This window comes from Microcaecilia unicolor, chromosome 5, assembly GCF_901765095.1.
Source record: "Microcaecilia unicolor chromosome 5, aMicUni1.1, whole genome shotgun sequence".
In the NCBI taxonomy this organism is placed as follows: domain Eukaryota; kingdom Metazoa; phylum Chordata; class Amphibia; order Gymnophiona; family Siphonopidae; genus Microcaecilia; species Microcaecilia unicolor.
The window spans coordinates 248,277,824-248,301,386 of NC_044035.1; the positions used below are offsets into that span (position 1 = coordinate 248,277,824).

At 41.7% G+C, this 23,563-nt stretch overlaps 1 protein-coding gene across 5 annotated transcripts in view; it reads left to right on the plus strand.

Moving 5' to 3' along the window:
* Window positions 1-23,563, plus strand: part of CD247 (CD247 molecule) — a 143,020-nt gene that overhangs the window by 114,118 nt on the left and 5,339 nt on the right. For all 5 annotated transcript variants that reach the window (XM_030203949.1, XM_030203950.1, XM_030203953.1 and 2 more), the window contains 4 exons: window positions 2,442-2,528; window positions 4,937-4,972; window positions 9,767-9,823; window positions 22,107-22,148. In XM_030203949.1, coding sequence (XP_030059809.1) covers window positions 2,442-2,528; window positions 4,937-4,972; window positions 9,767-9,823; window positions 22,107-22,148 — 222 coding nt within the window. The remainder of the gene's footprint in view (window positions 1-2,441; window positions 2,529-4,936; window positions 4,973-9,766; window positions 9,824-22,106; window positions 22,149-23,563) is intronic.

Sequence of the window (23,563 nt, forward strand, 5' to 3'; positions counted from 1 at the left end):
CTCATGCAGGCAAAGATAATTTGGCTGTGTTTTCCCCACTGTCTTATCTAACAAATTATAGTTCCTTTCTAAGTCTCGATTTAGTCTGCAAACTGCTCAGTGCTGTCTTCAGATGTAGTGGTATAGCAAGTGCAAACAGGGCCGGTGCTAGGGTTTCTGGCGCCCTCCTGCAGTCTATTAGTCAGCGCCCCCTACCCATCCTGGGGCGGGATCACTATGGCTCTGCCCCTATCATAGCCACACCCCTTTTACCAGCAATGGCGCATATAACTAGGCATCTTTGAAAATATTACACCAGTATAGGAGAAGAAAAATAGCGTGTTTTTTTTTTTCATTATAATTTCTGTAAGCTGTTACAGCTCTAGTATACCCAAAATGACACAAACCAAATTAGCATACAGACCAGGAATTAGGAGAACAGTCTTGCCAAATCTGAAACAATACGTTATCAAAATCTCAGAACCTAACAAACAGATCCCTATTCAGACACTTGGCCTTGCAGTCACACATGCAGAACAGAGATAGCCCCTCTTCAAATTTTAACCTGAAATCCTAAGAAGCTAAACTCTGCATGCAGCACCAGAAAAATAGAAACACATTGCTTTACATTGCAAAATAAGACAGCAGATGTAAATTCTCTAATTGGGCATATTCCAAACACTAAAATGAAAACAAAATGATTTTTTTCTACCTTTGTTGTCCTGATCATGTTGGTCCCAGTATCTGATTCTGCTGCTCTCTAAACTCCATTTCCAGGGCTTCCTTTCCATTTATTTCTTTACTTTCCTCATTTCTTCTTCATTTCTTGCCCTACATCTATAAGTAAAAGCTGGGTCCTCCATGGACTTGACTGAAGGCGGTATAGAGTGGATCCAGCGTTTGCCTATTTTCTCCATCCATGTGCAGTTTTCTCTTCTCTTCCCTTTCCCTCATCTCTGTCAGTATGCATCTCCTTCCTCTCTCTTCCCTCTCCTCCATCAACGTCCAGCATTTTTCCTCTCTCCCTCCATCCATGTCCAGCATTTCTCCTCTCTCTCCTCCCCTCCATCCATGTTCATCTCACTTCCTCTCTCTTCCTTGCCCTCCATCCATGTCCAGCATTTCTCCTCTCTCCCTTCCCCTCCATCCATGTGTATCTCCTTCCTCTATCTTCCCTTCCCTCCATCCCTGTCCAACATTTCTTCTCTCTTCCCTGCTCTCCACTCCATCCATGTCCAGCATTTCTCCTCTCTCCCCTCCCTTCCATCCATGTGCATCTCCTTCCTGTCTTCCCTCCCCTCCGTCCATGTATAGCATTTCTCCTGCCCTCCCCTCCATCCATCTCCAGCAACGCTCCTCTCTCCCCTGCCCTCCCCTCCATCCATCCATGTCCAGCAACTCTCCTCTCTCCCCATCCATCCATATCTAGCAATTTTCCTCTCTCCCCTGCCCCCCTCCATCCATCCATATCCAGCAATTCTCCTCTCTCCTCTGCCCTCCCCTCCCATGTCCAGCGATTTCTCCTCTCTCCCCTGCCCTCCACTCCTGTTCATGTCCAGTGATTCTCCTCTGCCCTTCCCTCCCATCCATGTCCAGCGATTCTCCTTTGCCCCTATCTTCCCCTCCCATCCCTGTCCAATGACTCGCCCCAGTCCCCACCTGTCCCCTTTTTCAGTCCCCGAGTTCCAGTTCCAACCCCAGCCCCACCTGCCTGCTCTCTTCTCCCGCAACATCCCTGTTTTTGTACCTGCCACCCTGCGTTTAAATCTTTTACCTCAAGTCGCAGCGGCGGCGACAGTGAAAGCAGCAGGTTCAACTCCAGCCTTCCCTTCCCTCTCGGTGTCCTGTCTTCGTCTGATGTAATTTCCTGTTTCCGTGTGGGCGGGACACTAAGAGGGAAGGGAAGGGAATGCTAGAAGTAAGCCTGCTGCTTTCACTGCCACCACCGCTGTGACTTGAGGTAAAATAAGAGATTTAAACGCAGGGTGGCAGGAATGAAAGGAGGGCTGTCAGGGAGCTGAGGGTGGGCAGGTGGGGACCGAGAGCTGCCTGCAGCTGGGGCTGGAACTGTGAGCCGCCCGGCAGTGGTAAGGATGGCTTTTGGCGCCCCCCCCCTGCCATGCTTACCGTGCTTACTGGGTTGTGCCGGCCCTGAGTGCAAATAAGGAATTAAAGAACCTACCCTTACAGATTCATTTACAATGTGCAACACACATTAAACAACACCAGCAGAAAGGCTCTTTAAAAACCAAGATGGGCGATGACCCAATAACAATAGCTTTAATAGATCTCAAAATCTTAGAGAAGATATCAACCGAAACACTTGCCTCTATAAATGCTGTAACTGCTTTAGCCTTTGGATCTTGACCAAGGTCTGAACCCAAGTCTCTGCCAGCACAAGGTAGTAACCCTTTAGTAATATATCAGTGTCCTCATTCTTGTTATCAAACTTTTTATTTCAGAAAATAAATTTATCTCAGAGGGAAGACTACGATGTAGCAATGAACACTGGCAAGGGGAGAGATCCTGAGATGGGAGGAAGACGACAGGTAGAAAAACAAGTTCATGGCTATGCACTTTAGCTTTTCTGTGAGCTTCCTTGTTTGAGCTTCACTCTAGGAAACAGTCTATACATTAAAGTTTCCCTATGTATGAAGCCAGCCATGGGGAACTCCTCTGATGCTGGTTTCCAGTACAGGTTCCGATATACTATTGGTTTGATGCAATCCTTTTTATTTTTTAAATTAATTCAGATTAGTTTGGATTTGTTCAAACTATTTGAAAGTAGTTTAACTCTACAAATATTCACACCTGGATGGGGTCATATCAGTGGCCAACCACGGGTGGGGTGCTTTGCCCTGGGTACAGGCAGCTTGGGGGTGCACTGAGCAATGGCTCGCTATCGGCTCTGATGTCAATTTCCTGTTCTAGGGCAGGGGACTGGCAGAGCCGATAGAGCACAACTGCCCAGCACACCCTCCTGCTCAGAGAAGGAAGGACAGGGGGACATACCTGGAGGAGGGGAGTGCTCTGTCCTGGGTAGCAACCAAGACAGGTATGCCACTGGGTCATATATTGGAATTAGTCACTCTCTGTGGTCCCTGTTTTAAGCAAGAAGCTGAAACAGGGTAAATTACCTACTCAGGATAGAATATACACACATGGACATCAGTATATTACAGCTTGAGCCTTGGAATGTTTACTGCAACTATAATATATATTTAGGAAAAAGCATCCATAAAGCTAACACTGTATACAATTACTATACTAGATCCAACTGTATTTTAGTGACATCACCAAGAACAGTCAAATTAAACCAATCAAATTATAAAGTAGAGCCAGAACATTTTACACTGGTATAAAGGACTTTTAATCACAGGTAGTGAATGGGAGAGGCTTGGTACTGTAGCTCGGAAAAAAGTGCTTTAATATGATTTTTGTCCTGTCCAATCTCTGATGTTTATATGTTTACCTTCCAAGTTGCTTGTACAGCAACTACATGCAAGAAATACATTTTTTTTGGAGGGGGGGGGGGGGGTTGGTCTACAGACAAAACACATGTCATAGTGGAAAATTCATACCAAACCAAAAACAGGGTGTAGCTTTGAAGTGCACAGGTACAGTAAGACCTCCTCCCCACAGTTCAGAACCACAAGACGGAAATGCAAGTTGCTCTTACACCCAGCTGACAGACATGTCTGTGTGCTCAGTGGAGACAAGCCATTCAAAAAGCGGAGAATACTGTACTAGTTAAAGTACTTGTATTTAATGGCTATTTCTTCTTATTACTGAAGCATCATTGGTGGGGGGGGGGGGGGGGGGGAGATATTTTCCACGGAACAAAGGTATGGGAGACTGATAAGTTATACAAATTATACCATAAACCCCAAACAAACTAGAGCTGTATTTCCTCGTCTTAGTCTCCTTTTCGTATTTTTCCAGCACAATAGAAACAGTGGCAGGGAGTCACCTAGTAGTTAGAGCAAGGGTTCCCAACCCAGTCTTCGGGACACACCCAGTCGGTTAAGTTTTCAAAATATCCACAGTGAATATGAAGGAGATAAATCTGCATGCGCTATCTCCACTGTATGCAAATCTATCTCCTACATATTCATTGTGGGTATCCTGAAAACCTGACCGGCTGGGTGCACCCCGAGGACTGGGTTCAGAACCCCTGGGTTAGAGTGATGGGGTGGGAACCAGAAGACAAGTTCAAATCCTGCTTCTTGCGACTGGTCGCAAATACGAAAATGCCTAGGGGGGAAAACCTTTAGTCTATCTGACTTATCTCCCTGTGTCTCAGCTGCCCATTTAGAATGCAAGCTTTTATGGGTAAGGATTCAGTACCACTATGAAATCTATTGTACAGGCTGAAATGGATGAGAAAATTTCTCTCTTTTATTTAAGAACAGGTTAAAGAGCATTTTAGGCTTCTCTGTTAGAGGAAGAGTACTTAATTCCTTGAATGCCAGCAACTGGCTAGGATTTTATTGCAATAAAACTTGGAAACCATGACTAAATCAAACCTGTTCAGAGATGTGTGAACTTCCTCATTGCGGGTTTTATCAAACTTTAGTGAAGAAATCCAAAGCAAATTTGAACAAATTTAAGCAGATGTTGTCAGAGTGATTTACTGAAATACTTTGAAAAATCCAAAGCAAATTTTGTACACCTGCTTTATATCTTTAAAAACTTTCTCCAGATTTGCCAGTAAAAGTTGGGTAAATGTTTCCCCAGATATGTTGAAAATCTGAAAATTACATGGAACTCAAATCCAGCTAAAACCTACCTGATTCAAGCTTGAGCTCGTGATCTTTTTATATTTGTACTGCTCATATGTAAATTAACTGCTTTACTGAATGCAGATTCATCTCTCACTGTATATATACATTTTGTGGTGGGAACTCGGGTGCATTTAGTATCTCTTACACTATCTCACTTTTTCTCCTTTTCACAGCATAAACGGAGCCACCCCCAGGACGCAATTTACACCGTAAGTGAAGACAAGCCCGAAATCTCACCAACTTCAGAGTGCTATTGAGGATATTGTACTCTTAATTGCATTTGCATTTGATGATGCCCCTCATGAGAGTTTTTCTAAGGAAATTAAAAAGTCAAGAGTTAGGAAGCAGTGAATAGAAAACTGGTGGTTACAGGACAAGAAATAGAGTGAGACTAAATTGTCAGTTTTGTCTGTGGGGAGAGGTAAATAGCAGAGTATCCCAGGGCATCTGTACTGGGACTAGGGTATAACTTATGTACTAATAATTTGGGAAAAGGGAGCAGTAAGTGAAGTGATCAAATCTGTAGATTACACATAATTATGTAAAGTAGTTAAAGCATGAGCAATATGAGGAGTTGAAGAATGACCTTGTAAAGTGGGGAATTGGTTATCTAAATGGCAGATGAAAATTAATGTGAAAAAAGCAAACAGAATGTTAGGAATTATTCCGAAAGGAATAGAGAACAAAATGGAGAGTATCATAATGCCTTCTGCTTAGAGACGAGGAGAGCTAGGAGCAGTGGTGTGCTGGAAAATTTTTTAACAGGCTTTCTCTCTGGGCATAGCCAGCCGTATAAATTTTTTTGGGGGGCGTGGGGGGCCCGGGGTGGACTAGGGGGACAGCACATTCCTCACTCTCCCCTCCCCCCCATGCGGGCACGCTAGGCATACCTTTGCTGGCAGGGATGCCGACCATCTTTCTCTTTTGATTTTACATGCTCCCAGGTTTCAATCTAATTCATGTTTAATGTGGGATATAAATGTTATAAATAAGTAAATAGATAAATAGAAACTCTGGATGTTGAGCACCTGATGCTCCTAACATGATGCCTGTGTTAGTGGCCTTTTACCAAACGAAAAAAATCTCTGCACGAATATAACACGTGCTAGAGGGACCGTATAATCAGCCCCTCCAAATGACACAGTAATTATGATTTATAACAAATTACTACTCTACCTATGAAAAGTTATTTCATTGTTATACTCCCTCTGTGTACATCCGTATGCTGCACAAGCTGGCATGTTTGAACATATAAGTGAGATTAAATAAAAATACTACCAAAATTAAAGAATGACAACATGGATGCATCAGCTCAAAGGACTGTTTGCTTTGTTTTGAATGTACAGGGATGATGGCTGTGCAGGGAAGGGGAAAGAGACAAACCTCAGTGGATTCAATTTGACTTTGCGTGTCTCCTGTTCTTAATCTAACCTCCTTGGGCTGCAGCCCTGTATGCGCTGCTGCCGGCTTCCTTTCTTCTCCCGAGCTAGTACTGCGGTGGCCTGAAGGAACCACGAGCTGCAACCGTCACGCTCGCAACAGGCAAAACAAAAAAACAGCATGAAACCGTGCACGGGGCCATAACCCCGTGTGCGCCGCTGCCAGCTTTGTTCCTCCTCCCTACCCTCAGGATGTAACTTCCTGTTTTGGAGGGGGGGGGGGGGAGGAAGGGAGCTGGCAGCAGCACACCCAGGGCTATGGCCCTGTGCACGGTTTCATGCTGTATTTTGTTTTGCCGTTGCGAGGGTCGGAGAGGAGGAGAGCAAGTGAGATGCCCAAGCCACAGGGCAGCTAGACGCTGACGCCGCCAGGAGGGGACCTGAGTTCCCCCTGCCCAAATTTTGGGAGCCGGTTGTTAAACAACTGGCTCCCACAATTCTTAAAAAAAAATAACAAACAGCTCTGGTGAGCCGGTGCGAGCTGGCTCCAGCACACCACTAGCTAGGAGAATACAATAGAAGATATTTACAGTGCCTTGTAAAAGTCTTCACACTCTTGCACATTTTTCCCCATTCTGCTGACTAAAGAATACAATTCTAAATACACTAAAGGAGTTTGAGAGATCTGAAGACCCATCTCTTCAACAAGGCATACCACAAAGATCAACAAATATGAACCCACACATATATCTAGAATTGTCTTACATTATCTACTTGCTATACTATAATTATGCTTTATCACTATCACGTTCCTCAATATCTTTCTGTAATACTAAATGTCTATTTTCTTATGTATTTCCACTATTCATGATGTATTGTAAGCCACATTGAGCCTGCAAAGAGGTAGGATATAAAGGCAATAAAATAAATAAATATATAAATAAATTCACCTTCAGTGCAATAGAACAATTATGAAAATATCCCAAAAAGAAATTAAAAATAGAAAGCCTTCATTGCACAAGACCTACGCCCTTTGTCTTAGCAATTCAAAATTAGCTCAGTTTCCAAAAAAATTGCCTTAATAAGGCCACAGTAAGTTAATTCCTACTTTGATGCATTTTGAACTATATTTTAGACAGAAGAATTTGAAAAATGAATGTGTGTGTAAAAGCAGGGTAACAGCACCTTTTCCATTGCCTGCTAAAATGGACCTATTTCCCCCAAGTATTAATGAAAAAATATAGGCTCTGCACACCAATTCTGTTTTTTTCATAGATTCTGTGGCTGGTTGCAGGGGGCTTGGCTTTTGTAGGGTGGGTCCCTCAGTGATCCCCTCACCCCTGAATGATGGCCTGGCATTTGGGCACCAACATGTTTTTTTTTGTTAGAAAAAAAATACACTGGTGTGAAGGTATCATAAATGCAAAAAAGCAATCATTTTACGTTGAAAAGGAACTTGTAGAAGTAGTGTCATGATATGAAGCTCTAAGAGGGTAGACTCAGGAACATTATCAAGAAATATACTTTTTCATTGAAGGGATGGTGGATGCCTGGAATGCCCTCCCGGATTGAAGGAATCAGAAAGGGCAACAAAATGAAAAAGGCACTGGATAAACACATAGGACTCTTGGTAGAAAGTGTTCAGTCCAGACTAGTTGTAAAATGACTGTGCTCCCAAAAAGCGAAGGGGTAACCTGCATGGAGTGGCAGTGCCAACCCTTAGCATCTTCCTAGGGCAGTCTGGATGGGCCATTTTGGTCTTTATCTGCTATTCTGTATACAACTTCAGTGCAACCATTTTTGAGTACTATCCTTGGTTCTGGTCATCCCACATTTAAAAAAAACCCCAAAATCTATATATGGGCAAAGGCATTGGCTAGCTCAAAAACAAATTTTACGAACAATTAACAATACATAAAAAGTATCTAAAAATCACAATAACTCAGACCTTGAAAGAACTCAGGGCTAGATGCATCAACCAAACGTTAAAAAAATCTAAATCGTAAAAGTGCTTAACGAATTTGAAACAACGAAGAATGCACAAAAAAAACAGCTCAGAAATGTTCGATGCGGTATTGAAAAGTACAATGTATCAAGCGTACGTTATCCGTGTCGTTAATTTGCTCCTTAAGCATGCGCAGAGCAGCCACAAATGTATTAAACCTACGTAGGTTGCTTACGTCAGACTGGGGCGTGCGAGAGGGGGATCCCGACCTGCAAGCCTTTTAGCTGTCTGATCTAGGAGAAGAGTGCAGTTGAAGATAACTCTAAAAAGAACGACCCCTTGTAAATCCCCTTTTGTAACAAAAGACCTCTTTGCAGCTTGTTTACAGTACTGGGAAAATTGGCTTTAGGGGATAGCAGAGAGTGTTAATTTTCAAAGCTGTGGGAGAAGGGGAGAGACAGGATTTTTAAGCTGCAGGGAGAAGCAGTATGTTTTGTTTTGTAATGATGCAGGGGAAAGCGGAGAGCCACGTGTTTGTGTTTGTATCTCACTTTTCTTTTAAACATGCTGGCTTGGATTTTTATGGTGCAGGGGGCAGCGGGGAGATGATAGCTCAGGCCTTAATGACAGGTCTGAGCACACGTAAAATTTCTGAGGGTAAATGATTCGTTGCAATCATCGGTATGGTTAGTGCATTCCGAATTGTCCACTTTCAATGGTAGTTTCTCCTTTGCATCCCGTTTTCGTTAGCTGCTTGCTTCGTAGGAAAAAGGCCTTTAATGCATGCAACGGTTAGGAATTTCCTTCGTTAAAGGGTTGTTAGAGGGTCGTTAAGGCTTAGTGCATCTAGCCCTCAGACCTTGAAAGGCCCAAATCAGATCTCCCTTTCTTCCTAAGCTATAATTGATTGCATATCCTCCTTCCTTTATTGCCCAGAGTAAGAGCTGGCTGTCCTCCAAGAGACAGAGGTAGAAAATAAATGCTCACAAGAGATGCAGTGTGATTCTGATAGATTGTAGGGTGTTCTTCCAGGGCACTGTTACAGCGAATACCCTGAAAGCTTCCTCATGTCCTGTTCTTTCCCCCATCCTTCAATGGCAGAAACTCCCAATTCAAGTCAGCTTTCTTTCCATTTGAAACAATTTCTGGAATAGTAAATAAACAAATAGGTTATTTTTGTGGAACAAACTACCTTCAATATATTTCATTCAAATTTACAACATGGCAAAAGATGTGTTTTATTGTACTCAATGTGGCAATGCTCTTTTCTTGAATGACTATACCAACTTGTCTTCATTTTCTCATATTTAAGACATGTTAGTAAATTATTCAATATATGGAACTTTATTTTGCACCAAATAGTTCAATATGTTTCATTATACACAATGCTATTCCTTAGTGTTGGGTTGAGTATGGAAATTTATAAGATCATCTACCCAAAGTGGGACAGATTGGATTGGCCAATTTGCTTTTTCTGCTGTCATTTGCTGTTATCATATTATGATTGGCCCTTGTATCTGAAGTGCTTCATCAATAAGTGACAATTATGATTGCCAAAATGTAAATACCAGGGAGCAAGGTAGTGATATCCAACTCAGTAAGGGAAAACTCTTCCTCAGAAAGTTCATTTCCTGAATATATAACTCACTAATCTGTCTCTCTCCAATTTGACTTTTTAGGGTCTGCAAAAGGATAAGATGGGGGAACCATACAGTGAAATAAGGGTAAAAGGAGAGGTGAGTTCCATTTGAATAATGAAAAGGCTCTTTGAAAGGCCAGCACAAGCGAGGCAGTGTCTTGGTGGAGCCAAACTGTTTCCATTCTACAATAACGTGTGCGATCCCACAACTCTAGAAGGGTTAGAATGCAGCAAGAAATGTGGGACTGTAGTAGTATTCCTTTCAAGGTATTTATATCCCGCTAATATCAATGCAGAATCTAAGCAGGTTACATAACTTCAAAAGCCCTCAATTAAAATCAAGAAAGCTCTACAAAGTTATTCATTGAAACACTTATTTAAAAGATAGGTCTTTAATCCTTTGTGGAATTATGAATAGCCAAAAATCACCCGAATTCATACAGATATAGAATTCCACACTTTACTAGCTTGAAAAATAAAACAGCCATCATGAAATCCCTTATAGCAAACTTTTTTTTAACAGATGGAAATCCTAACAATAAAGTAGAATGGAAATGGGAACGCATTCAAACAGCTGGATAAGCTATCAACTATAGAAAAAGGGAAGAACAATTCCCCTGTAGTATGCTAAATACAATACAAGCAGCCCCAAAAACTATCCAATGTAAACTTCTAAACAAAGGTGTCACGTGAGCATAGCGAGAACAGCCACAGATCATTTTGGCTGCAGTATTTTGTAATAACTGCAACCTTTTAACTAATCTTGAACTTAAGCCAACATGGAGTGGAGGAGTGGCCTGGTGGTTAGGGTGGTGGACTCTGGTCCTGGGGAACTGAATTCGATTCTCACTTCAGGCACAGCTCCTTGTGACTCTGGGCAAGTCACTTAACCCTCCATTGCCCCAGGTACAAATAAGTACCTGTATATGTAAGCCCCGCATTGAGCCTGCCAAGAGTGGGAAAGCGCGGGGTACAAATGTAACTAAAGTTAAAAAAAATATATAAGGTGGGAAAATGTGGGATACAAATGTTGTAAATCTAATATAATAAAACGCACCCTCAACGTTCTGAGGACAACGTTCTGAAGCCATCTGACGTCACTCCCAGGCTGAAGGGTTCGTGGATTCGTGGTGTGAAGCCTTCAAGCCAGCCAGCCGTCTCTGCCCCGCCCTCGCGTCAAACGTCATGACGTCGAGGGCGGAAAAAAAAAAACCAATTCCGGCAGCGCAGCGTCAGGGAAGGAGGCGGCGCTCCCGACGTCTCTAGCCTTCCCTTCGCTGTGTTCCGCCTTCTTCTGACGTCAAGGATGATGTCAGAAGAAGGTGGAACACAGCGAAGGGAAGGCTAGACGTTGGGAGCGCCGCCTCCTTCCCTGACGCTTCGCTGCCGGAACCGCCACGGAGGTAAATTTAAAAAGAAGAAGAAAAAAAAAAAGGAAGGTTGGGGGGAGAGAAGAGGGTGGCCAGTAAAGAAGAACAATGGGAGCGGGAGGCCAGGGGAGAAACGACAGCATGGATGCGAAAGGGGGGGGCATGGATGCAAAGGGAGGGGGAGAAGAGGGCGGGACAGGCTGGGACATGGGAGAGAGAGGAGCATGGATGCGAGGGGGGTTATGGAAGGGAGACAGGGGACTTGCTGGAAAAGGAAGAATGGAGGCGGCAGGGGACAGAGGAGAATGGATGGGCATGGATTGGAAGGGCAGGGCTCAGGGAGAGAAGGGAATTGCTGGAAAGGGATGAATGGAGGGGGCAGGGGACAGAGGAGCATGGATTGGGAGGGCAGGGCTCAGAGAGAGAGGGGAATTGCTCGATAGGGATGAATGGAGGGGACAGATGGGCATGGATGGATATGGATTGCAGGGCAGGGCTCAGGGAGAGAGGGGAATTGCTGGATAGGGATGAATGGAGGGGGGCAGGTGACAGAGGAGCATGGATGGGCATGGATTGGGAGGGCAGGGCTCAGGGAGAGAGGGGAATTGCTGGATAGGGATGAATGGAGGGGACAGATGGGCATGGATGGATATGGATTGCAGGGCAGGGCTCCGGGAGAGAGGGGAATTGCTGGATAGGGATGAATGGAGGGGGCAGGTGACAGAGGAGCATGGATGGGCATGGATTGGGAGGGCAGGGCTCAGGGAGAGGGGAATTGCTGGATAGGGATGAATGGAGGGGACAGATGGGCATGGATGGATATGAATTGCAGGGCAGGGCTCAGGGAGAGAGGGAAATTGCTGGATAGGGATGAATGGAGGGGACAGGTGCCAGAGGAGCATGGATGGGCATGGATTGGGAGGGCAGGGCTCAGGGAGAGAGGGGAATTGCTGGAAAAGGATGAATGGAGGGGGCAGGGGACAGATGGGCATGGATTGGGAGGGCAGGGCTCACACTCTCTCTCTCATATACAATGTCTTTCTGACTTTCACTCTCACACACTCTGTCTCACATTCACTCTTTATGTGCCACACAGTCACTCACACACTCGCTTGGTCTCATACACTCACTCTCACAGAGAATCTGTGTCTCACACACACTCTCTCGCCCACACACACACACTCTCTCACACTCACTGTGGCTCACATACATACTTGCACACACTCTCATTCTCACACACACACTCTCTCACAAACACACTCACACCCAGACTCACTCTCTCTCTCTCACACACACACACTCACACTTTCACTCTGACTCTCAAACAGTCACTCTCACATACACTCTCCCAAACATACACACTCAGAGGAAAACCTTGCTAGCGTCCGTTTCATTTGTGTCAGAAACGGGCCTTTTTTACTAGTAAATAAATAAATATAAAACACTACAATGAACCAACATATGAAAATGTTCAGTAAAAAACTGAGATCTTATTGCCCTCAATTGTCATAATTTAAAAAAAAATAACTTTCTTACTCAAATAGTTTATCTGTGGATCCATTGTCAATTGAGTATCCTGAATAATACCCAAAACCCTAGAAGATTTTTCAAACAGTAACTGTTCTCCTGAGATTATAGTCACACTACAAGGGGCCAAAGCAGGGGCGTATCTGAACTGCGGCGGTAGGGGGGGCCAGGGCCAGAGTGAGGGGGCACATTATAGCCCCCCCCGCCGCCGCCGCCATTGCCGATCCCCCTCCCCCCAGCCGCTGCCATTGCCAACCCTCCCCCTCCGTTGCTCGCCTACCTTCGCTGGCGGGGGACCCCAACCCCCGCCAGCCGAGGTCCGCGTCCTCCTGCCGCTGCTGGCTGCCTTTAAAAGAATTCCGTCAGCTGGCGGGGGACCCCCAACCCCCGCCAGCCAAGCCGAGGTCCTTTTATTTTTCCACTGAAGCTGGCGCCGACGAAAGTTTCTTTTGAGTCTGACGTCGCTGTACGTTGTACGTGCAGGACGTCAGACTCAGAAACAGAATGAAGCTGTTTCTGAGTCTGACGTCCTGCACGTACAACGTGCAGCGACGTCAGACTCAAAAGAAACTTTCGTCGGCGCCAGCTTCAGTGGAAAAATGAAAGGACTTCGGCTTGGCTGGCGGGGGTTGGGGGTCCCCCGCCAGCTGACGGAATTCTTTAAAGGCAGCCGGCAGCGGCAGGAGGACGCGGACCTCGGCTGGCGGGGGTTGGGGTCCCCCGCCAGCGAAGGTAGGCGAGCAACGGAGGGGGAGGGTTGGCAGCGGTAGGAGGGTCCAGGGAGAAATCTGCGGGGGCCCAGGCCCCTGAGGCCCCACGCAGATACGCCCCTGGGCCAAAGTAGCATCGTTGCAAAAATATAACAATTTAGTCCTAGCCGCATTGTTTTAAGAAATGCTGAGCAGCCCAAGATTGAATCAAAGCTATTCAATCAGAAATAGAAATCTGTAAATTTTGGAAAATCTAATGTTACTGGAATTAAAACAAATATGTCATCTGGGTATGAACAACCATAGTAACCTTATGCCTCCAAAACTGAACCCAATGAGCTCATAAATACATTAAACAAGATCAGAGACAGTGGTGAACCCTGAAGAACACCAAAGTCTGATCTCCACGTAAATGAGAAGTTATTATTCTTTTTGACACAGTAAGATCTATTTCTTAGAAAACCTTCTATCCATTTATAAACAGCTCCAGATAACCCAAATTCACTCAACCTATACATCAGAATATCATGATCAACTGTGTCAAATGCTCCAGAAATATCAAATTGGAGCAAAACAAAATGAACCCTCAAGCTCATAAATTCTTGAACTTTGAAAATAATAATAATAATAATAATGATTCTATACTGTGCATTGTCCTAAAACCAAACTGAAAACTATGTAAACAATGAAGACTCCAAATATGATGTAATTTGCATTGCAACTATTGACTCCATAAATTTGGCCATCCACGGAATGCTGGCTACTGGTTGAAAATTAGAAACAACTGATAAGTCGGTACCTTGAGATTTTGGAACTGGGGTTAACATAATTTGCGGTTAACATAATTTGCCCCAATTCAGTGAGACACAGCACTGTATTAGCCCACAAACCTAAAATCAAAATTAAAAGAAACCCACTGGGTTAGTAAGGCAACAGTGGCACAAGCAAATGTCCTGGGGCTCACTGTGTTAGTCAGTTCTTTTAGCAAACTCAACAGGTTCTTTTAATGGCCTGTTACAATTAACGGAAAACTATTCTGCAAAAAACATTTTGATGGATTTATTATAATAATGGTTATAGGTATACACACTACAGATCAGGACAATCTCTGCTTTCCTGGAATGAACATCTCTACTGAGTAAAGCATGAAGAAGATAGATGATTATAAATGATTCAGATGCATACACATACTCAAAAAAAAGTTGCAGGTCCCAGACTCTATTGGTTATATGTATGCAGTAAAATATGTCTACAAATAATTTCAGAATCAATAATCTTCTGGGTGTTTGTGAACTACTTAAAGAACTTTATCAAGTGTGCATGGTTTTTTCCCCAAATGCTACGCATACCCTAACCTGTCCTTGTACATTTGCATTATTTTCTTTCTGTAGTTAATCAAATGTTTTATGTAGTTAGGAAGGAAATACAGAGATGATACTGTTATGTACAGTAAGATCCAAAGAATTAGATCAAAATGACTAAGAATAGATTTATGGAGATCCAAGATGACATTCACTCAACAAACCATGTTGCTCAAGTTTTGGAGATTTGCGGCCTTTTTTTTTCTTCATTTGTTTCTTGAAAATGGAGAATGGGGTAAATTTTAAAACGTAACCTTCCGAGCCTTTGACCCTACTTAAAGCAATGATGGACGCCTTCAAGAGTGCTTCGGCTGGCCAGAAGACTGTATGAAGAGGAAGGAATGGCAGCCTTTTAAGCCTATAACATTCTCAGAGTCCTGATTTTTTGACTACACCATTGCCCCCCAATAGTATGCATAAAGACAGTGAGTAACAATCTGGCTTAGCCAAGGAGGGGCGTTCTGACTAGATGATGAAATCAAGGCTTGCAATACATGCTGGAAGGAGGAAGGGGGAATAAAGCAAAGTTGCTTACCTGTAACAGGTGTTCTCCAGGGGACAGTGGGCTACCAATCTTCACAGCAGGTGACATCATCTAATAGAGCCCAGGGTCAGAGTGGTGTAAACAAAGCATAAGTGCTTATAAGAACACTCTGGTGTTTCTATGTAGCAATTCCCATGTCTGTGTTATCATTCAGGGTCACCAAGTTACTTACGTGCAGCAGGTATTGTCCATGGACTGCAGAATACAAGTCCTTACAACATGGGTGAAATCACTGACAGAGCTCACACAAGAAAACTTCTCCAGCTTACTAAATACTAGAAGCTTGTGAGTCACTTCATCATACCTGCCACTTCACATTGGACCACCTTAAGTTTACTTGTCCAGCTTGGGTAGACTACAACTCCTTGAGGAGGTGGGCAGGAGGACTTGTTTACTGGTGTCTACGGAAAACATCGAAATAACTTGGTTTTCTCCCCGAGGTCAAGCAAGATAGCATGTTCCCACAGTATGAGATTCCCTAGTTACAGGCTACTTTTAATAGAACGAGGGGGGGGGGGGGGGGAAACAATGAGACATTGCAACAAGCAGACACCAACATAATTTTGGTGGCAAATAGACATTTTCATATTTTTCATCCTTTTTTTTTTTTGAAAAGCAGTCTGGAACAGAAAGAAATGGGCTTGGAGAGATGGACTTGAATCCTGGAGGATAAATTTCTAAATTGAAATATTTTACACCTTCCCAAGTTTAACCTTCTTACAACCACAGAATCCCAAATAGAAGAAAATGGCACAAAATCTTGCAAGATACCACAATGCAAGCTATCTAGCACATATTAGAGGACCCTACATCTACCCATATGAGAAAGACAGGCTCACATTCATGTTTCTCTATGAATGAAGTGGGCATGATGTAATGCAAAACAAAATGTGAGGGGTGCTACATCAGAGAAAAAAAGCCAAAAATAAAGCACATATCAATCTTTACAGACACAATAAACTATTACAGAGAAAGCAGAACAACAAATTAGGAGGACGATCACTCCCTTAACAAATTTACAATAAAGGTTCTTAGGAGAAATATGAGAAACACTAGATCTTTGACATTAAAATAACCAAACTCACACTGAAGGATTCAATAGAGACACTGGCTTTCTTACCCATTATCAGATCCAGGGCTTTGATCTATAAAACGCTACTGTCAATCACCTCTGTCCACCACCCATTGCCACTGAGTTGTACTAACATACAGTATGTGGTTTCGGCCGAATATGAATAATGAAAAGAATTATTCAGCCAAATATGAATACTGAATATGAATGGGCATTAAGTTTTAACATAACAAATAATAAAAGAAGCAACATGAAATCAGCGGTCAAGTATTTATTTCAGAGGGATTTAGCACAGTACAGCCCTGGATTATTCATATTCATATTTGAATTCAAATCACTATTTGGCTGAATATGAATAATGTATTTGGGGCACTATTCGGGGCTGAATTGAATCAAATATGAATATTCAGTACAGCCCTAATATGCAGACAACCTGAAACCTAGATGAGTTTGTACTATTTATACCCAGTGTAACTGCGTTATTTCTTCACTGGTCTTGTGAAGAAAGAAAAACTCTCAAAAGCTGTACTCTGATGTCTCTTCCCGTTTCTGCATGGGTGGCATGTGTCTGAGGGATAGCTTCTGATGAGGCCGCAAGGAGCACATATGCAATGCTGCCACTGCTGGGGACCAACAGAACACAACCTTTAAGGTTGACTGGCATGGGGGAGGGGGGTGATATTGAATCACAGGTCAGGGGAAAGATGCCGAGTATATGGGTTTGGAGTGGAAGAGAGCAGAAGCGATGTCTGCAGGAGACAGGAGATGCTGCAACATGGTTAATAAAAAAAAAATTGATGAATAATTAATGCATTAATCACAGAGCTAACTGCGATTCATTTGCAATCTTAGTTTTAAACCTATGACAAATGTAGAAGGTATTCAAGTAGTTTCTGTGTAGGATAAGAAAAAGGATGTAGGTCTTTTTCATCACACAGTATGGCAAAACCATCTCCATCTAAATCTATAAGACGCTCTAGTGGAATCTCTCCTGGAAGCCAGAAATACTCACAACATGCTATAAGGCAAGTTCAAAGAAGCTATTTGTTACTCTCTAAACATCCAAGCTGTGAGGGCAAGGGATTTGATGTTGGCCATGAGCTTATGTGATCAGTGATGGAGATTTCCCCATTTTTATGGATCTTCTTATGGAAAGTTCCAGAAAAGGAAACCACACTTGCCTCAGCCAATTTGAAACCACAGTTGTAGAAAAAAATGTTTTGCTAGTATAGGGTTAACCATTCTTACAATTTCTGAAATAAATGTAGATCCTCTGAAATGTAGATTCTCTGGCCTTGTACATTACAAGAAGTAGAATGGAATGTACCTAGATATCCTTAGAACCAAACAAGCTGACTGGTAGCCTAGAATTGTAACATGTTAAATGAGATTGTGTTGAAAGACACTGGCACTAAGATTCCGTTGTGTCCCTGCACGAAGAAGGACTTATAAAAGCATGGGGGAGGAATCTAGAGTCAGACAACCTTCTAACTGCAGTTGGATCTGTCTCCTTGCAAGTAAATAAAAATGCTTAAACCTGACTTGGTCTGATGGTATTCGTATGTTAATTCAAATTCTTTTAACAACAGTTTAAGATCTAAAGGGCTTTATGTCAATGACATATACTGTAGGTACTTCTTTCTTTAGATACCTTGTCTGATCCAGCTGTTTTAAAGCCGTGTTTACTGGCTAGAGAAAAATCAATTGTTAAAATTACAAAAAATGAAAAGTCCTGATCTGGGCTTTGCAGAAATTTCAATCAGTGCTTCATCACACAGTTTAGCCATTAAGATTGACAGATGTTTAATTTATAAGATCAAATCAATGAAGTTATTCATTCTTCATTTTTTCAACTAAGGGCTCTTTTTACTAAGGTGTGCTAACGATTAGTGTGTGCTAAATCCTAAGAAGCCCATAGGAATAAAATGGGCTGCATGGCATTTAACACACAATCATTTGTTAGAGTGCTAAATCCTTTAGCGTACCTTAGTAAAAGGAGCCCTAAGACTGTTTTGCAGGCAACAAGAATTACTGTCCGAGAAAGATTTCCATTTGGAAGTGCAGTTATTGATAACAAACAAAGTTGATTATTGTGACATCTTATATTTAAGTTTACCCAAAGGTTGTATTAAAATTGTTACACATTATTAAAATACAGCTGCAAGATTACTTTGTAAGATGTTCAGCGAGACAGCATATTTCACCTGTCTTACAACAATTGCATTGCCTTCCTATTAATCAACAAATTCTGTTTAAAACAGGTTGTTTAATTTATCATTTCCTCTTAAAAGGGAAGCCAGAGTATCTACTGCAAATGCTCAGAGTGAGTGAATTAAAAGCAAATTAACAATCCAGAGATACAAATTAATCATTTATCCAATTTCTGAAATACAATCTAGTGAAGTAAGACCTGCAATGTTCAAAGAGCAGGACCTATTTTCTGTCTCTCTATTGAAATTCAGGAAACAGTTGAAGGGCTTTTTGTTCTCCTAAGCATTTTTTTTTAATCTGACATTTTTAGAAAGTAGTCTCATTTTTAGTGGTAACAAGTTTTTATTGTACGGGTGTGTTTTAATTATTTGTGTATGTTATTTGTGTAAGATGTATAAAGTACCACGTTATTCACAGACTCGACACAGTACCGTGTTTCGGCCACAGGCCTGCCTCAGGAGTCTAAATAATACGTAGGTCAGAAAATAAGGATTAAAAAATTAATAATAATAAACTAAAATATACACATATACATACACATATACACTAATATAAAACAGGCAAAGAACTATCTCAGAAAAACATACACAGAAAACCTCTAAAGAAAAATATATATATAAATAAACTTAATGTATGTTTTTCTGAGATAGCATACACAGAAAACCTCTGAAGAAAAAAATATATATACATAAACTCAATGTATGTTTTTCTGTGATAGCTCTTTGCCTGTTTTATATTAGTGTATATGTGTATGTATATGTGTATATTTTATTTTATTATTATTAATTTTTTAATCATTATTTTCTGACCTATTGTTTAGACTCCTGAGGCAGGCCTGTGGCCGAAACACGGTACTGTGTCGAGTCTGTGAATAACGTGGTACTTTATACATCAGTATCCCGTCTCCCTGGAGTCATTGGTCCACTTCCCACTTCCTTTTAACTGTTGTTTTCTCGTGGGAGTTAGTGTTCATCCACCTCGGTTGATCACCTCCTCCCTGTTATTTGTGTAAGCCATGTAGAGCCTTGGGATATTTCTGCTTGTCCAGAAATCCATGCTAGAGCTGGGATCTGTTAGTGCATACTGACACAGGTCACATGTTGACTGCTGCAGCTGATTGTGATTGAGAAAGAGAGATGGAGTGGAAATCTGCTGGGAGGCTGGATAGGGATCTACTATTTTGTTTGCATTAGCAAGTTTTAACCTACTTATGGGGCCCTGTTACCAAGCCACGTAAGCATCTTGCGGTAATTTCATTTTTGCCGCGTGTCCGATACATGTGTCCAAAAAATAATTTTTATTTTTGGACGCGCCAAGTGACATTTGATACACGTAGGTCATTACCACCGGGTACCGTGTGAGACTTTACTGCAAGGTAAATGGCTGGCGGTAAGGTCTCAGACCCAAAATGGACACGCGTCAATTTTCATTTTGCTGCACGTCCATTTTTGGTAAAAAATGTTTAAAAGGCATTTTTTGAAGGTGCGCTGAAAAATGATTCTGTGTGCGCCCAAAACACGCACCTACACTACCGCAGGTCATTTTTCAGCGCACTTTAGTAAAAGGACCCCTGTTTTATTGTGTTTTACTTACTTTGGGCTAGGTTTACTAAACGGTGGTAGGGACGCATTAGCGTTTTTAACGCGTGTAAATGGTTTATGCACGTTAAACGTTAACGCACCCTTAGAAATGTATACGCACGCTAGCGTTTAACGTGCCTTAAATTTACAGGCATGTTAAAAATGCTAATGCACCTTAGTAAACATACCCCTTTGTCAGGTATTTAGATTGATTTATTATGTATGTTCTCTGTAATCTGCTATGGACTATTTATATATGAATGGTTGATAAATAAATAAATAGAATATAGGCTTGTTTGGCTTTTCAGTTATTAAAATGGGGTCATATTTGATTAAAGATAGGGAAATGCTGGTTTAAGGATAGTTTTTCTCTCTTGTGACTCAAATTCTGCTCATTTTTTGTTATCAGACTCAGATGATCATCTTTTACAAAATAATTCTTGATTCAAATTCACTCTATATTTCACCAGACCTCAGCGTTTTGCCTTGAGCAAAATATATGAACTATCAGGATGAACAGTTTTTGCTTGTTGGTCATTGCTGATATGTCTGAGCAGAATCTGAATATTCACAATAAAAGGCAACCTCAAATTTTTCATCCAAGTAAGCTGTCTTCATTATCAGACTTGGATGATCCAAATTACTGCTCCAACTTTAAAAAGTAATTCAGAGTTAACAAAATATTGGATAAACTCTTAGAAATTTTTCAGTAAACAAACAGACCAGTGACGATGTGGTGTGTAAAGCTTAGGCAGTGATGAGATTGTGAACTGCTGGAGTGGTACCGCTGAGTGAAATATATAGTGAATTTGAACCAAGAATTATTTTGTAAAACGTGATCACCCAAGTCTGATAAAACTGCTCATCCTGATATTTGATATATTTTGCTCAAGGCAAAGCATTTATAGTAAACACTACCTGGAACCAGTTTTAAGAAGGGGAGAAACGCGCTAGTAAATCGGAGTCCGTGTGTACCTGTGGGGCAGGGATATACCCCCTTTTATTATTATTATTTGTAAAGCGCTACCAGACGCACGCAGCGCTGAACACCTGACACAGAGAGAGACAGTCCCTGCTCAAAAGAGCTTACAATCTAAAAAATACAGACAGACAAGACAATTAAGTGCGAGGGAAGTACTGGGTGAGAAGGAACAAGGGGAGGGCAATTGAGAAGTGGCTAGGAGCCAAATGCAGTGGTGAAAAGGTGGGTTTTCAGCATAGATTTGAAAACAGGTAGAGATATAGACCTTAATTTTCTTCCTTTAGGTATTTGTTTGTACTATTCCAAATCTATTTGTCATCAGTAAGTCACGTGGTAAAAGCCATACTAGAAAACTAAACTGTGGCCTCCTATGTAGAACTATTCTACCATACTGTAGACTGGGCAGTTCTATCCTGAAACATGAATCTTCCAATTATGGTTCCTCCAGGACTTGTGGCAACTAGTTATTAATCCACAGTTTTCATAGAATGTTTGCTGTTTGTTTACTTTACCATGGGGTCCTTTTACTAAGGTGCACCAAAAAATGGCCTGCACTGTTGTAGATGCATGTATTGGATATGCGCAGGTCCATTTTTCAGCGCGCCTGCAAAAAGGCCTCTTTTTTTGGCAGAAAATGGACGTGCAGCAAAATAAAAATTGGCACGCGTCCATTTTGGGCCTGAGACCTTACCGACACCCATTGACTTAGCGGTAAGTCTCATGCATTAACCTGGCGGTTATTGTCAGCCTTAGTAAAGGGGCCCCCATGTGTCTGGTTCCTTATCCCAGTGTGTTTTAAGAAAAATCAAGAAAGGCACCGATATATAGTTCTTGAAATTAATAGTCTGACCACTTTACAATTCACTCTGAAGAACAAAAGCGCTGTTTTGACTTATCTAGGTTTACTTTTACAGTTTTACATAAATGATCAGTTCTGTGCAAAGATAAGATGATTGAATAAAGACCGTGATGAAGGTTATCTGAAAAGTGTATTTAAAAATGTTTTTTTTTTTCTATTTTCAGAAGCAGAGACGGCGAGGCAAAGGGAACGATGGTATCTATCAGGTAAGGCAATGGGTATCTTGGTTTTTCAGATTTGCAATCATTTCTCTACTGGTTCTCTTTTGCTTCTGATTAACTATTTTCATGGGTTTCTTTTACAAACCATGTTACAGCAGTTTTTTTTTTCTTTCCTTACACCAGTGTTTCTCAAGCCAATCCTAAAGTTAACGCCTAACCAATCTGGTTTCAGGATTTTCATAACGAATATGTATGGAATAGATTTACATTCACTGCCATTACATGTAAATTCATTGTGGATAGAACCACAATAAAAAAAATGGACCTGAGTTAGCTAATTAGGATAGTATTTCAAACCAGAAAGGAGTCCATTATATGAGGCTTGCAATATTTTCAGAATATCAACTATTGTCCTTTAAAAGTACAATATGATTATAAAGCAATTTTATTTTATTTTTAATTATTAAGGGGGAAAGACCTCAGAGAGATTTAATTGTGGCTTATATATAAGCCTATCAGCTTTTTCTCAATCACTGCTCAATTCCCCCTCCTCCCACCTTTTTTTTTCTAAGAAGGTGGGAATTTTTTTTCATAATAGACTAATAGATCAATTTATAAGTTAAAATAAGGTAAACTATAACTATAAAGTGTATAGTATTTTCAGCCATAGGACCCTGTGTCTTTTTCTGACATCGGTCAGTGTTTCGTGGCAAGCTGCTTCAGTAGTTTGTTTTGAAGAAAAATTTCAACATTGTTAAAAAGATGGGTTTTAACCAGTGACTCAGAAAAGGCTGAAAGGCTTGTATAAGCCATAATTACCTCTCTGAGGTCTTTTCCTCTCAATAATAAAAGAAAATTATAAAATAAAATTAAAATTGCTTTATAACCAAAGTGTATTTTTAAAGGACAATAACTGCTGTTCTAAAGATTTGGGATTCCCACAACTTGGATGTTTTTCTGCCATAATGGAACAAAGAAAAAAACAACCAGGGCTAAAAGTTGAACATTTTGGACTGGACCTGTTTCAAAGAAGACTGCGTCAAAAAATTGCCCTAAATGACCAGATGACCACTGGAGGGATTAAGGCATGACCCCTCCCTTATTCCCCTAGTGGTCACTGACCTCCTTCCACCTCCCCAAAGATGTGAAAGAAACAGTACATACCATCCTCTATAATAGCATCAGATGTTATGGCCAGTCCTATTAAGGCAGCAAGCGGGTCCCAGCAGTAGCCTAATGGTTGGTGCAGTGGACTGTAGAGAAGGGGACCTAGGCCCATATCCCACGCTAACTGGTAGGTTTTGGAAGGCTCATCATACAATATAAGAGAGTAACAGTGAAATGTGTACCTGGGACCTTTCTTTTAAAAAATAATATATTTAGCACCCCCAAACCCAATAAGATCCAGAACACCATTAAGTATACGGCTAAGAGCTATTGGCGTTAGAGTTATCCTAGAA